The sequence below is a fragment of the Ambystoma mexicanum genome, chromosome 9, assembly GCF_040938575.1.
Source record: "Ambystoma mexicanum isolate Mex_15411 chromosome 9, UKY_AmexF1_1, whole genome shotgun sequence".
Taxonomy (NCBI): domain Eukaryota; kingdom Metazoa; phylum Chordata; class Amphibia; order Caudata; family Ambystomatidae; genus Ambystoma; species Ambystoma mexicanum.
The window spans coordinates 575,788,649-575,804,988 of record NC_090931.1 but is presented as its reverse complement, the minus strand read 5'-3'; the positions used below and the strand labels follow the sequence as shown (position 1 = coordinate 575,804,988).

At 44.8% G+C, this 16,340-nt stretch overlaps 1 protein-coding gene across 1 annotated transcript in view; it reads right to left on the bottom strand.

Annotated features, from left to right (window-relative positions):
* Nucleotides 1–16,340, bottom strand: part of LOC138488296 (multidrug and toxin extrusion protein 1-like) — a 419,915-nt gene that overhangs the window by 86,800 nt on the left and 316,775 nt on the right. Inside the window, exons 9-11 of the mRNA XM_069615179.1 lie at nt 8,805–8,918; nt 8,640–8,707; nt 5,106–5,214 (exon numbers count right to left, since the gene is read on the bottom strand). Coding sequence (XP_069471280.1) covers nt 5,106–5,214; nt 8,640–8,707; nt 8,805–8,918 — 291 coding nt within the window. The remainder of the gene's footprint in view (nt 1–5,105; nt 5,215–8,639; nt 8,708–8,804; nt 8,919–16,340) is intronic.

Below are 16,340 nucleotides of genomic sequence, written 5' to 3'. Positions count from 1 at the left end.
TTGTCCAGCAAAATTCCTTTCAATTCTTCCTTCAAGCCTTCTATCAGCAATCCCGGGTCCTTCTCTTGGAGACCCTGGACCCTCCATTCGGACGCCACTCTAATAATCCAATCTCCATTCTCAACCGAGTTTCTCATCCTTTTTAATCTTCTTCTTATGGCTTCTTCTGCAATCAGCACTTTTCTGCAAACTGCTTTTGCAGCATCACACACTATCCTTGAGGGAGTATCTTCAGGCTTATTTAGTTTAAAGTATCTTTGAATGTACTCTTCAATATGATTTCTGAAGTTTAGGTCTGTGACTAAAAAGTAATTGGGCCTCATTACGAGGTTGGAGGTAGCCATGCCGTTTATACCGGTATGTTCCTACTGTGCATTGCTCTGCTTTGTAGCACTCCTTAATCATCAATAACATGTTGTCTAGTGCTTTTAGAATTTCACCACCACCTACTTTAGTTCTTTAGGCAATATAATTCAAACCCTGTGTTTCTTGGTAGTTGCAATGCCCAAAATGACTTACCGATACCCATATTTCGTGGGGCGCTCTATTCTCACTCTGTATATTGCACCACTTGAAGTCCATCATTATCAACAATCTCTTCCGGGGAGCATTTATATCTCTAACATTTAAGGAAGCCACACTCCACCCCAACACAGTATCACTTGAGTCTTACATTTTGTTGTGTTCCTACACTCCTTTTCCCCACTTTGCTTTCACTCAGAACCCCCATGTTGCTGATTTCTTATTGCATATTTCTGTCCTCTCTAATTTGATTTCTCCAGGTCCCTTTGTTCTGCCAATCCTTGTCCCCTTCACCCTGAGTTGCACTACCCCATCCCATACCTTCTTTCATTTCCCCCTCTTTTTCTTTACCTTCTGGAAGACTCTTGAAATTGACCATTATTTGGTTGAAGAGCCTTCTGCTCTCACACCCGCCTTCTAACAAAGAACACTTTGTATTACAGGTGTGAGACTACCTTTCTGCAGTTTATGAGTCTAGGTACACCAGGTCCAAGTTTCCCATATATCTCCACCACATTTTGCCTTATTATATCGACAATCTTCCCAATAGTCAAATTTGCTTGACTCATATCAAATCCCAAGCAAAGTTAACCCTCCTCCTCCCCTTATACTTTTTACTTATCTGTGCCCATTGACTGTTTCTAAGTGTAACTCACTCCAACTGCTCTTTTTTACCTGCTTCCTTGCCTTATAGTTTTCAAAGATTCATCTATCACCAGTAACCGTTTTATAGAAGTTAAATGGCTAGACTGCCCTTTCCCTCCTTTTTTGATTCCTGGATAGGCCAACTGCATACACTTTCTCGATCCTGATATCTCCAGTCTATTAGCTAGGCTCCCTGTTGCCATCCTCCTCTCTGGACGGCAGGCTTTTCCTCTGCTCTCTTCCCCGTCAGCCCAAGCTTGTCCGTAACTTGCTCAATATCTTTGAAGTCACTCCTACGGATATCTCTTCTCCTCTTTCGAATGGGAGAGTAAATGGATAGAGCCAGCTGCATTTCACCTGAAGCCATGTTGTCAACCGCTTAAATACTTTTCTCTTCATTAAGGTCTGAACTGATAAGTCTTGAAAGTTGAGTATCGTGCTTTCCTTTGTATTTCAGAGGTCCAAAATCTCTGAATTTTTAAAGTATTTTCTCTTTAACCTTATAATTTTGGCAGCGTACAGTGATAATATGCGGACCCTCCTTGGGTTTACCATCTCTTTGGACCCAATACATTCTAACTTGTATTACCACCTCTTTCTTAAAGAATACGTCTGTCATTTGACAGACTTCTTTCTCTATGTGTTGCAGTGATTCATTTGGTTGTTCCTGTACTCCAAATAGTCACATACTTCACCGCCTCTCCTGTTTTTCTATGTATTCTTTATATTATTTTTCTGAGGCCTCCAGTTTATTCTTATATTTCAGTTCAAACAGGTCTGTAGATAATTGATTATTTGTTAATGCTTCAACTCTTTCTTCCACCTTTTTGATCTTCCCCCTCTTCTTTGATATCGAGGTTTGAATTTCTGTACATCGATGTCACCTCTACCAAAATATCTTTTACATCGTGTTTTGCAACTTATTCTTGATTAGTCATTCCTGGACTCTAACTTGACCTTCAGAGTTGTCTTCTTCAACTTCTACTCTTGGGCGTTACTCATGATGCATAACTTTGAAGAGTTTTTCTTTCCAGCCAATAGACTGCTCTCCACTGGTCATCTAAATTGGTGTCTGCTGGCCCCTACTGTCTTGTGTGTAGTACTTTAAATCCTTCCTCATTTAAGGGATTCGGCTTTCTACAGGTGTCTCCTGAAGTGGCCCTGGATCAAAATATTCAACTGCATTGCTTAGTTCTCTAGGTCAGGGCGATCCTTATCTTTTACCTACAGATCCACAACATTCACCTTACCCTCTATAGGTTTGCAAGTGTCTCTCTCCTGCATTCTGTTCAGCACCTTCACATGCAAGTCATGTATCCTTCCTACTCCTAGGATGTTGGGGGCCTTCTGGCTAGTGCACCATCTCACCTTTTGTCCTTACTCCGGCGTGGGGTCTGCTGGGATCTCTCCCGCCAAACGCTGTCTGTTTCCTTGAGTGGCTTGTTCCACCATTGGAGCTTTCCTGCCTGATGCTATCCCCCCAGTGCGAGTTTCCTCCTCACTTTTCCACAGCTCATTGCTTTACAGCCTGCCCATGTATGCCCATGCTCCGCGGACTGGTCTGCTTTTCTACAGGGGCCTACTGCATTGGGTGCTGTCTGTTTCCTTGAGTTGACCTCTTTGCCATTAGAGCTTCCCTGCCTGGTGCCGTACCACAGAGTGAGCATACTCTATGCTGTTCCACTGCTCTGTGCTTACCTGGAGGCCCATGTACATTAATTTGCATATTTGTGCTCTGAGTGCCCTCCGGGAGCAATAGCCTCCCATTTCGGTGCTGTACTCCCTCTGCCTTCCTAATTGCTTGGCCATGTTGCCTTCAAAGCCTTTCTATGGAGGAGTCATCGCCACACTGCCTGGTGGCACTTAAGAGTACTTTTGAGGTTATGCAGCTGGGAATTATGTTTTAAACACACAGCCATCCATGGAAGCTTTGTTGCTCCTACATTTTAGGTTTTCATCGCAGTTTTCGTCAGTTCTTAGTAAAAGGCAGTAGAGTATTATTTGGCATAAGATTGTTTGAAAGGTGGGGTATGGTTTGTACGTGTGAATGGATGTGTTCACCACTGACCCAAGCCGGGTTAAACTGCTATATTTATATTGTTCTCTGCTGCTGTTCTAGTTCCGCCCTACACATCTCTCAAATACCTACAGATGTGCCACACTGCCTCACCAATGACTTCCTGCATTGAATAAAACTTTTGAGTGGAACATTGGTACAATGACAGATCATCTCTTGTAGAGTATTTGATTGGCTTCTCATATACACATAGATATGGCATTGGGCTCGAAGCAGGATGATCAAACAATCCTTGACAGTGATTTCATAGCCTTTCTCTTTCCCGCTTGCAATAGCCATTGAAACAAACCAAGTTAACTTATTTCAAATATCCGGGGAATCACCCGTAAACAAAAGAAAAGCATTAAGTACAGTGCGTTTTAGTCATCAAAGTTGATAGTCATTCTTCCAGAGAAAACACAAACATGAGAACTCAGTAAGCATCACTAAACCATCACAACAGTCAGTGTTCTTAAAATATGTTTTCAATACAAGGAACCCCATGTTTATTGGCATGATCTCGCAGAAAGTAATGTTTTTGGTGTTGATTTTCATCTTGTCCATTGAAGATCTTTCATTTAGTCTGTACTCACTTTATGTTGTGCGTATCATTGTTGCTTTTTTTGTTTTATTTGCGTCTTGTCTCTTACATCTGGTCTGGCTTGCCTTTTTTTGTATGTATCTTGGTCAGGTCATGTGTACATCTCTGACAACCCACCCGAGGACCCAAGAAACATACGAAAAAAAGAGGATTCCAAACTCTCTTTTTTTTGGCAATTGCTTAAGGTGGTCTTGCTCCAAGGAGCAGTGGAGGCCTTTGCAGAGAATATCCAACTGTAGCAGGAGCACCTTGAGGATGAGGTGTGGTACATACTGTACCATAGTTGGTGTCCCATTAATACAACAGAAGTCAGGATACCATAGAGGAATGGGGTTGTAGCATGCATCTCTGACATTATTAGACAGCAAACAGGAATGGGGTTGTGGCATGTATTGCTGACATTATTAGACAGCAAACAGCGTGTTTATTTACATAGTTATATCACATTATACATATGTATAGTTTGCGGCAAAGAGAGATACAGTGATGTGGCCATTTCTTTGACCAAGTGCTGAAGCTGGGGTTAGGATCCAGATATGAAAACATACCTACAAGAGCATAGCTCTTAAACTCTGCTTGGCTGCCAGTGTTATGGAGACTAGGCAGTACTGAATAACATTTCAGAAATAATGTGATACGCCGTTCCTTTGTTCACGACACTGAGGCGAGCTAGACATTACACCATCTGGGATGGAGGGGACATGTATTTGACACACAACAAACTCTGGCTTCTATATTAAAATCTTCAATTAGAATTTGACACTTCCTTAATGCACTCATTCAGGGTCTGTATTCTCAATTTCTACATTATAAGAGAGAGGCACGTCAGATATTGAACACGATCGAAATAGTGCTCATTACGAGTTTGGTGGTAATTCGGCTTTAAATCTGCCAAATGACTGCAAAAGTAATATAACTGTACCACCAGTCAATCCTGTGGGTTTACCACATCAAACAGTAATTCTGATATAGTAAATCCACCGAATTTTTGGCCTTATAGTGGCAGATTAACCTCTTGCATGATGATGGAGGAAAATCCTCCACTTTAATGCCAAAGTTGTACTTAGGCAGTGCGGGAAAAAAACAATGGTAATTCCATTGCCACCAAAAACGTGTCTTTAACAGAATTACCACTAGTGTTTTCCTAGATCGCCGAATTTGCAATGAGGTCTAATGCACTGCAATTAAGTCCTTGCTTGCAGTTATAAAGCGTAGTCGCCGTCATACTCTAAAGACCCATTTCACTCATCGTCTCAGCAAGCTTGAAGACATCATACACACCTGTCGCATATAGAGCCACCAGGACCGAACTCTTTGCCTGCTGCACATTGCCAGCCCCCAAAGCATTACCCACTCGGACGCTGGCGGCGATACTAACACCATACGGTACCTGGAAAACAAGAAATGCAAAACTTAAACCCAGCCCACGGACAGTGATTCATAACTTCATAAATCTAGTTGAAGGAATGCCACTGAATCAGCATGCACCCTTGAAAAATCTGTCTTTACCAATGGCATGGTTCCTTTACGATACTTGATGGCAGATGAGGGCCACCTTGCCCACTTAATTTGCAAATTCTCTTCCTACTTTAACACTGTATACCCTCAATGGTCTTCAGCTCTGCCTTCACTGGTACACAAGGATGAATTCACTCTGTCTTCATACCCAGAATTTGTTTTTAAATCAGTGTTTGTATTTGTGTTTTGCATAGCACAAATCTAGCTCAAGTGCAATGGAGCACTGTACAGGAGTTCTAAGAACAGGAGGGCAGTTGGTCCATAATGGTGGCACAACTGGGGACAGAGGTATCAAAGTCACACCTACGAATTGGCACCTTTTTCAGTTCATTCCTGAACATCTGGAGGATTGTAGAATGTTAGGTGTGCTGTTATTGCAAATGACAGTCAATGGCCCTTTAGAGATTTATGGCTTCAGTCAGAATAAGGGGCAGTTTGGCTGAAACCCTTTGAGCACCTTTGCACTCCCCTATCTATCATATGATGAGCCGATTGTATGGTATTTTGTTCCACGCTGTACACTCTTCTCTGATGATTGCCCTTCTCACTCCCTTCCACATGAGAAGTCTGCAGTGAGGCAACTGATGTGTGGGAGTGCAGGTGCTTGATCGAGTGCATGTGCAGCACGTACTGCATGTCCCCACTGCATGGACGGTCTCTGGGGGAAGCTGGGTCCTGTGTGGAATGTCTTAGTAGCAGAGCTTATACTTCTGGAAGATCACCTCAAGTTCAAGGAGGCCTTAAAGACCACTCTATTCCAACATGTTTTCCCACACTATTAAAGAAAGAAGAGTTCACATCTCTAGCAAAGACAGCTATGCTACCCAAATAAAGGTTCCATCACCTAATCGCAAGGCTTCTGGAAGGCATTTATTTTTAAGCTTTGAACGATGCCCACCTGTGGTTGACTTGCTTAAAAATTCGAACCTTCCCCATCCTTTTCCTTTGTTGCTCTGCTCCATAATCCCCCACCCCCTATTTGCACTCTGAAGCAAACTAAGTGTGTGTGTAGTAGGTACAGGAAGAACCTTAGAAATTGACCCACAAATGTTTGAGGATCTCAGATTCAAATGTCCACTGAATAATGGTCACTTTGGGGGTACAGGAAAGCCAGCTCCGCCCTTCCCAAAGTATTTCTATCCCCCCTACCATTACTGCTCCCCATGGATTACCTCATTGCCACAGTAGCCCTAACATTGTAAAACTTATGTTCATATTTCCCATTGCAAGAGACCTGTAAATAGAACAAATGTGGAACACACACCCCACAGGGACTCTCAGAGTCTTCAAAGGACACACAATATATATTCTAATTCTCTCCCCTCACTGGTCAAACAATGCCATCAAGCAAATTGAGTTTATGCCAGGCAGTTACTTCTGAAGTTATCGACCATCCACGAGAATTATTTCAAATGACTCAAACAATTGTTACTCCCACATGTAGGAAAGTCAATTCCACCCCATCCCCACACCTTTGTCAAGATTCATAAGATGTCTTTATTCAAAAAATGCATACCGTAGGGGATAGCATTGGTGAGACTGTTTAGTCTAATGTAGTGCCAAATGCATTGTCTTTCTTTCCTATCTTTTATCCGAAACCTAATTTATTTTTCACACCAATTTTTGATGCCGTTATGATTCTGGCCTTGAATAAGTTGAATCCTTTAGAGTCACCAGATTATGCTGAAGAACGACCCTTAGATCTGGCATAGCGGACACGGCCCGCTTTGTAACAAACATCTCTGGAGATGGTATTGCCCCTGTATCACTCAAAAAAGTTCTTATTAGACCTCTCTGAAAAACCCTTATTTGGGCCCTGATATTCAAGCTATGTACCATCTCCTTACCACCCTCCCTGCATCTCTACAATTCTTGAGTCAGACATGGTTGGTCAATTGTATAAACATAAAGATGGCTGCAGTTTTTGACATCCCACTCAGCCCAGGATCTCAAGGTACTTGTGGAAGTGTGTGGCAATTTATTGGCAATGGTTGACTCTGGGTTGACTTCACTTCTGATGCTACTGGATCTGCGTCCTTCAATATAATTGGCTTTACCACCTTTTTGTTGCACCTGTCAGAGATTGCCGGTGCAACTCTGTAAGCACTTCGATAGTTCTCTTCTTTCTTGGATCAGGACAGGCCAGCAGTTAGCATAGGGGAACATCTTGCAATCTGCCACACTTCTTTGTTTTGAGACCTTTGGAGACACATGGGGATCTTCCCTTTCCCCTATTTTGTTTCGCATAAGTGTGTGCCTTCGTCTGGACCTTACCTGTTCTTTCAGCAGCTTTTGCAAGTCACAGACAGATGACATTCAAATATATCTTGCTAAGGATAGCAGATCACATTAAAGGCTTCTTTAACTGCCCCAATGCGATGATGGATAATTGATGTTATTCCAATGCTTGCAAAAAGGAAATCATTTTCTTTGGAGCTCCAAAGATTCTTTTTAAACTCACATCTTGGCACACCTTTCCAGTGTTTCCCCTAATAATACCCAGGTAAACAATACTGTTATAAATGTAGGGTTTCTGATGGATACTGAAATTAAGTTGTTGGTCCAGGTTCAAGCATCAGTTGAATCATTTTATTCCAGCTTTTGCGGTTAAAGCCAAATTTACACTAAATATTTCTAAACCTGAAGGGGCTGGCATGGTGGGTGTTTACCAATTCTCAGCTTGGTTATTGCAATGCCCTTCATGCTGGGTTGGCTGTGGGCTTAGAAGCTTGTTTGAAAATTGATCATAATGCGGCAAACATATTGGTAGGTGGCCTGCAAAAGGAGAACATGTTTCCTCTCTTAGAAGGTCCTTTCAGTGGCACTGGTTAGTGCCTGGGTTGAATTTTAGCTCATAAATTTGGTGCACAAATATATCTGAAGCATCGAATCCAGTGATTGAAAAAAAAGAGTGCACTTACATCTGTGCATCAGCATACTCCTTGAGGTCACGGTAGAATAAGGCCAGGCTAGGGTTCAAGCCCCATTGTTATTAAACAGAACTCTTGTTAAATTGTGATTAGACACCAATCTTTCTTTATTTAGGAAAACACTAAAGAAGCATCTGTTCTTTTAAATTAGTGTTGGCAGAGGTATTTACCATCAAAAAGTAATGATATGCTAATCGACACCACAAGTCATTTATGTCTGTAGGTATGCAAGCTTATACATGTTTTTCCTTCATTTTATCAGTTCATTTTATTATTATTATTGGAAAATATTGACCACTTATTAAAAGATGAACCAATAAATAGCACCTGGAAGTTAGCCCAGCGGAAGATGGCCCTAACATCTTACCATATAAATCAGAGTAGCTATTTGGTATAGCACAGACTGAGCCCCAAGCTCTGTCACACTAATTAGACCTAGAAAACAAAAAATAAAAAACAAATTTAATTTTAAATTTTAGAAAGAACATAGTTATGAAAAAATAAAATCTAAAAGAAATATGGTTAAAAGCACCTGCAAGGAAGCTCCCAATTTCATAGATCCACCACTCAAAGCAAACAATGAGCATACTGGGTATAGCCAGCGCTGTGAAGGAGCCCCACTCCTGGAGGCATTCCCAGGACCATCCTGGTGGGAGAAAAACAATTAAAGACTCTTAGAGCTGAGAGAGAACTGGTGCAATCATGTGTGTTATGGGTTCATATATAAACTGCAAAATGACTGCCATTGGGGAGGGAGTCAATTGCACCCCTGGGTATCAAGCACCCACATTCATGCGCCATTGCACCTGCTACTGTATAATAGGGATACACAGAAGAACAGTATTGTGACCACATACGCTTCACAAATCCGACCAGCCAGAAATCCTTCATCACTTATTTTCAGCCATCTGGTACACATGCACAGAGCATACCGTTTCAGGTTACAGATTAAATAAACAACCAGTCCAATTGATGACTATAAAGTTGTAAAATATCCATGGAAGATTACCTATCTCTTCAAAATGAAACCAAGTGGAATCAATAAGTGAATGACACAAAAGGTTGGGATCTAACCAGATACAGATACAAGGCTACTTGCAAAGATTGTGCCAGCACAGAGAAACAACACACAATGGCTTCTCCTTAGGGCTCCAATGTCAAAGTCTCTGGAGCGTGGCTATTCGGAATCCCTTCCTTTGTGGTTGCAGGTCTCCTGCTTTCGGTCCTCTGCTTCTAGTCTAGGATTCTTCTGAGACAAGTTTGTTTATGTGACGCTCAACTGGTAACTTGCAGGGGGACACCATGGAGTTCCTTGATTCCTAGTGGGAGTTCTGACCACCCAGGTGAGGTCGGGGGAGGAACGGACCAGAGAAAATCTGTAAGGGGAAAAGGGATTAGTGAATGATCCTACTCTGCAACCCTATGATTCTTCTGTTATGTTTCTATGAGTGACACTGGAAGTGTGGGGATGGTGGTCTACAATGTCAGGGCCCACCTAGGAAGTGGTCTCCAATGAATGAGGGCCAGTATTGGCCAGAATACAGAGTTTTGAATAGTCTCCTCAGGGTATGTATTCAGTGTAACTTGTCTTGTTTTCTTTCTCTGAGGTGAATCAGATGAAATGAGAGGGTCCAGTGGCTGAGGTTCACAGCTAGAAGCAGCTTCGGATCTAGTCATGGTTCCCAGTGACTGAAGGATGCGAATGCTGAGTATGGGCCAGAATGCAGAGTTCCCAATCATCTTCTTACGGTAAGTAATCTATGTAACTTATCTTTTTTTCTTTCTCCTATGTGAAGCAGATTAAACTAGAGGTTCCAGAGGCTGAGGTTCACAGGGAGAAGCGGCCTCAGATCCGGTGGCAGAACAGAAGACGACAGCAGCAAGGTGTGGTCCTGTGTATGGCATTTTATGGGCCAGAGCCCAAAATGGCTGCCGGACCAAACTCTCACGTGAATTTGAGGTTGGGCGAGTTTTCTGATTCAAAGACATTGGATAGGGAAGTGCTTGACAGCTTCTGGTGCCACAAATGTTCCCACTTGCCTTTCCTACCCTATTTGTGGCACTGAGTTGTATGCAGCCCAATAACATGGGGCATGAGGAGACTTGGGGGAAATTCAGGCCAAATAACCTGGGCCTGAGGAGGTATGGAGGCAATTGGGACTTTTGGTCATGTATAAGGCTGGGAAGGCTGTGACAATCCTAATCTCAAGCCCCCAATGCTATGGCAGGTAAAGCCAGGGTGGCTCTATAAGGTAGGGCAGGGTAATGCCAAGCTGCACTCCAAAACGTCCAACAGGCTGTTGGCCACTTGTGCTGGTCTACAGACTGAGTCATATTACACCCTCCTACATCCTTTGTCAGACTTGTGTCTGTCGTCACAAAGACCCCATTCTCCTCTGCCTCCTTGATAAGCCACAATGGTCTTGTGCCTAATGGGACCCCTCCTCTTCTCTCACTCCTCGCCTCCTTCTGTTCCTACTGCACATCCTCCGTGCTCCACCATGTGCTAGTGCCCCAATCGATTCCTAAAACTCTCCAATCAGACTTCCAGTGTTTCTGCTACTCCCTAACTTCATAAGCATGGGCTCTGCCGTCTTTCCTTTCCCCAACTTCCTTTCCTGTGCCTCCAACCCCCTCCATTTTCTCCCTAGTCCTCTCTGCCTCATCAATTATTTCTCTTCCAGCAAACTTCTCTTCTCCTGTCTTGATGTTACCTCCAATCCTCTCTCTACTTCGTCCACCTTTCTCTGCTCCTGTTACTCCCGCTCTAGCCACCTGTCTCTAACTGATATTACTCTTCATGTCCTCAGTCCATAACTCCTTATTACTATCCACAATCACCTTCACCTCCTCACTCTTAGCCACCTCCTACACCTTCTTGCTCTACCCTACAGCCTCCTTCTTCATGCTCAAATTGGCTCTCCTCTTGCTCTCAACTCCAACACCACTCATCTCTCAAACAGCCCCACACTGCCTATATTGTCTATATGTCCCTTGCTTAATCTTACTCATGTCATCATGTTCATTAGTTGGCTGTGAAAATGGATTGATGTATTTTGAATTGAGGGCATTTCGCCCACTGTCCCATCAACTCTGCACACAACTGATCTGGGACACAGTATGAGGTGACCTAAGAAGGCAGTCAGCCATTTTGGGTCACCTCTCAACAGATGTGCACAACACAGCTGCTCCAGCAGAGCTTTGCTCCTCGCAGCCCCGGCCACATACGTGGCCTAGAAAATCAAAGCTTCCTTAGTGTGAGATAGCTTGCATGTCTTGTCTGAGTATGTGTTTCAGAATGTCTACAACCAGCAAGGTACTTCCATGGTTGTGGCCCTTCCAAGAACAGATGATCCTTGCGTTCATGGTTTCTTGACTTTGCCTTGCCTGGATAGTCTAGCCACATCAAGCCAGTGGTGGGGGTGGTATGCTGGAGCTTCTCTTGGTGGCTGCGGATACCGCTAAACACAACTGAATTACGTTTTGGTGCCAATTGTAAACAGGGCTGTGCCTGTTTCAGAAACACTATTCACACTCAGGGCTTCCCTTAAGGAGACAGATGCATGATCTTCTATCTTTGACAAGTCCCTGCCAAATGACTGGGGCATAGTAGTATAGGACACGGGATCTTCCGTGTAACAGCCTGGGCCCTGCATTGCAGAGGCAGTTGCACCCGACTGTACTGTCTCGGAGAGGACACAGTTAATTGAGGCAGAAAACTCCACCGACCAATGGGATGCAGGGAAGTGCATGCATGCACACAGGAAAGCCCGTGTTGCAGGCAGTTCGCCACTGCAGTGAGTAAAGCAGTTTATCCCTCGAAACCAGCTCCTGTGTTTCTTGCCACTGCGTGGCATACATGAATATACCCTGCTTATCCTGTCCATCAGTGTTCTCTCATGTGAGGCCCCTGAGAAGCAGGCAATGGCGACGAGGATGGGATGTGCCTCCCAATAAGGATTACCATTCCCACAAGCAGTGTCCTATCAAGCTGTGGGAGTGACCGGAGCCCAGCAGTGCACCACTTACCCTATGTGTGATAAAATTCACCCAGCCACTGCCACTCAGATGTCAGAAGGTGAGCTAGCGGAGGAAGATGCACACAGTGCAGCAGCTTTTCGCCCAGCCAGGACCTTTTGACATGGGCAATTCGCAAGCCCTAGGGCCACATTGGGAAAGCTGGATAAGAAGGTTTGAGAACTACCTACATGCCAACGTTGAAAGTGTGCCAGACAAATTTGCCAGGAGGCTGCTGGTGAACTTGGTGGGGGATGAGGTGGAAGATCTCATTCCCACATTCCCGCCAGATGACGTTAAAACATATAAAGACCTCAGAGAAGCGATAAGCGCATACTTCGACCCTCAATGCAACATCGACCATGAGAGGCACACCTTCAACATGGCATGCCAGATGGCTGGCGAGTCCATGGATGCCTTTGCGACTCACCTTCGCAAGTTGGTGGCACACTGCGAATTCCACAAATTTATGAATGAAGCGGCCAATAGGCTAATAATAATAGGAGGATGCCTCTCCTCTGCATTCAGGAAGAAGCTGCCCCGGGAGCCGCTCCTGCTCGCCACTATACTGCAAATGGCTAGGACAGAGTACTATTGGACACTCAAGCCTCTCAAATTGAAACTTCCAAGACCCCTGGAAGAGAACAAATATGCAAGGTTGCAGCAATGACTCGAGGATGTCGTATGAGTGGGAAGCTACCCAAGATGTTACCGATGCAGCCTCCCCTTTCCTCACGTGGAAGGCGTCAGATGTCCCGCATTTGGACAAACGTGCACCAAGTGCAGCAAGGAAAAAAAAACCAGCAGTCGTGAGCAACTCTCCTCCAGGACGATCACAAGGATATGCCCTGCCATTCTCCAAACCAGAATCGGGCCTACGTGGGTTCGACCCAAGAAGAGATGTGGGTGCACGGCGGGACCTTGTCAGACATGTCAGGCAAGTTACCAGAAGTTCCCCATCGCTGTCACCCCCTCGAGAGGCTAACCAGCATGACTATGTGTACTTGATGAAAGGGACAACGACTCAGACGGATGGTGAAATCAGACTGCTAGTGGGAAATCACCCACCCAAGTTATTCATTGACACAGGTGCAACTCTAAATATCATGTGTGTGTCAGAGTACCACAAGATGACGCCCCCCCACAACTACAGCCATCCGATCTGAAGGTCTTTCAGTGGGCCTCGAGAGGACCTGTGCGAAATCACACAAAGTTCCTCACAACTCTACAATACAGAGAAAAGAGTGCGCAGGTCGAGTTTCACATGCTAAAAGGGGAAGTCCCCGGAAACAACTTTCTGGGCTGCCTCTCTTCCCTTCAAATGAGAATTGCCGCAGTAACCCACACCATGCAACACAGGCTCTCAGTCATGCCAATGTTTCTGACTCTATTCGAGGGAATGGGATGCCTGAAAAGAGACCCTGTGACACTACACATCGACGAATCTCTACCACCGTTAGCTCAACATCCGAGAAGGATACCAATTAATCTGCAGCCACTCAAAGAAAAGGAGATACAAACACTATTGGCCGAAGACATAATAGAACCTGCTGATGGCCCTTCTCCATGAGTATCCCCCATTGTGGCTATGCCGAAAAAGAGTGTCACTGGACAAGATACGCATATGCGTGGACATTCGCCAAACCAACAAGGCTATTGGATGCGAAAGACACCTTGGGATGTATCTGGATGATATGATCAGCCTACTCAACAGAGCGAGAGTTTTCTTAAAACTGGATTTGAATCAAGGATATCATCAGATCCAAATAGACAAACTGTCTCGATATATCACCACTTATGCCACGACAATTGGACTCTTTCGATGTAAGAGACTTAGCTTTGGCATCTGCTCAGTGGCAGACATATTCCAGGAGAGCGTGAGAAGAGTAATCCACTGTGTAAACAACTGTTTCATCTACAGTGACGAAATTCTAGTCTTCAGGGCGACCGCAGCGCAACACAATCGAGCACTCCAACAGGTATGCACAGCACTGGTAGAGGAGGGTCTGACTTTGAATAGCGAGAAATGCCCATTCCACAAGTTTCACCTCAAGTTCTACGGTCACATCTTCTCACATGAGGGTATGAGCCCTGAGCCGAGCAAGGTTGCTGCCATCTCAGAAATGTCAACTCCAAAAGATATCAGCGAAGTTAGATCGTTCTTAGGAATGGCTAGTTACTGTGGTCGATATCGCTGTGATGTTGCTACCACCAGCACTCCCCTCAGAGAATTTACCAAGCAAGGCAGAGTGTTTCAATGGTCGCAACAATGTGAAGAAGCATTCATGCAGATAAAATCAAACATTGCCTCAGCAGAACGCATGGCGTACTTTGATCCAAAAATGTGCACAGAAGTAACAGTGGATGCCAGGCCAGTCAGCCACGGGACAATTCTAGCACAGCATCAACCAGGATGACAATCCCCAGGACCGTGATAGCGTATGCCAGCAAAAGCCTGTCTGAGGTGGAATCAAGATATTTGCAGCCCAGGAAGGAAGGGCTCGCCATCATATGGGCCTGCAAACACTTTCAGATGTTCCTTCTAGGGAAACCATTCACAATTGTAACGGACCATCAGGCCCTGGTGACCATTTACGGGTGTTCTCACTGCAAGATGCCCCCTCGAATAGAGCGATGGGGCCTGCACCTACAGGACTTCACCTTTACCATTATTCAGAAGCCTGGAAAGGAGTACAACCCTGCAGACTCCATGTCGCGACACCCCTTACCAGACCCATCCTCCAATGAATCCATAGCGGAGGTGTATGTCAATGTTCTCACTCAGCAGGGCCCCACAAGGGCAATCATGCCAGCGATCATCTTGCAGCACACCAGGCATAACAACTTTCTAACGAGAGTGCAAGAACTTATCAAATTTGGAAGATGGAGAGACACTGATTTCACAAGCATCCGAGGGGAAGGCTGCTACATAGATGAGCTGCGAGCGTTTACGAATATATGAGAGGAATTGGAAGTATCAGCAGAAGGACTTGTCATGTGAGGACACCGAATAGTAATCCCGACAGACCTGCAGCAGCAAGTTGTGGATCTAGCCCAAGAAGGTCATCGAGGGGTGGTATCCACGAAGAGACAAGTAAGGGACACCATGTGGTTCCCAGTAATAGACTAGAGGGTAGTGCAAAGGTCAACGCATGCCACCTGTGCCATAGCCTCTCCATACCCAACAATCCAGAACCCTTGCTAATGTCTGAAATGCCTGAGCACCTGTGTACATAGCTCACACTCGACTTCTTTGGCCCTTTCAGTGACAACGAATACTGGCTCGTAATCATGGACGAACATTCTCATTTCCCATTGGTGCTCATGCTCTCATCCACTGCAGCCAGCACTGTGATACCAATGCTGGAAAGCATATTCTCAGCATGAGGAAACCCTTGAGGTCCTAAAGTCAGACAACGGTCCACCCTTCAGCAGTCTGGAGTTCACAAGGTTCATGCAGTAAATGGGCATTCGCCACAGAAATGTTACTCCACTATGACCCCAGGCCAATGGCATGGTGGAGAGATTCATGAGCAGCCTCAAGAGGGTTCTCCAACAAAATGAACTGCGGCCAATCTCTCTCAACCAGGCAGTGGGCAACATGCTGAGGGGCTACAGAAACTCGCCGCATGGCACGACCGGAAAATGTCCCTCAGAACCACTGTTTGGCTGACAGATAAAGACCAGACTCCCTCACCTAGCGAATGAATCAAGTCAGGACATAGAAAAGATTAGAGACTCTGATGCCTGCAGGAAACAGGGCATGAAGGACTGTGCCGATAACAGGAGGCGATCCATGAATTCCGACTTGCAAGTGAGGGACATGATGCTTGTGCGCAGAAGACAAGACAAGAAAGCAGAATCAAAATGTGATCCTGATGACAATCTCTCATGTGAATGGGACAATGGTGACTGCTCACTCTCCCAGAAGAGTGGTCACACAAAATGTATCTCATTTTAAGCTGCACAGAGAAGAAGACCAGAAGGAAAGTGAATAAAATGATGCTGCTGTGATGACTGGTGAGCCCCTGAAAGAAGAGACGGAGGGAGA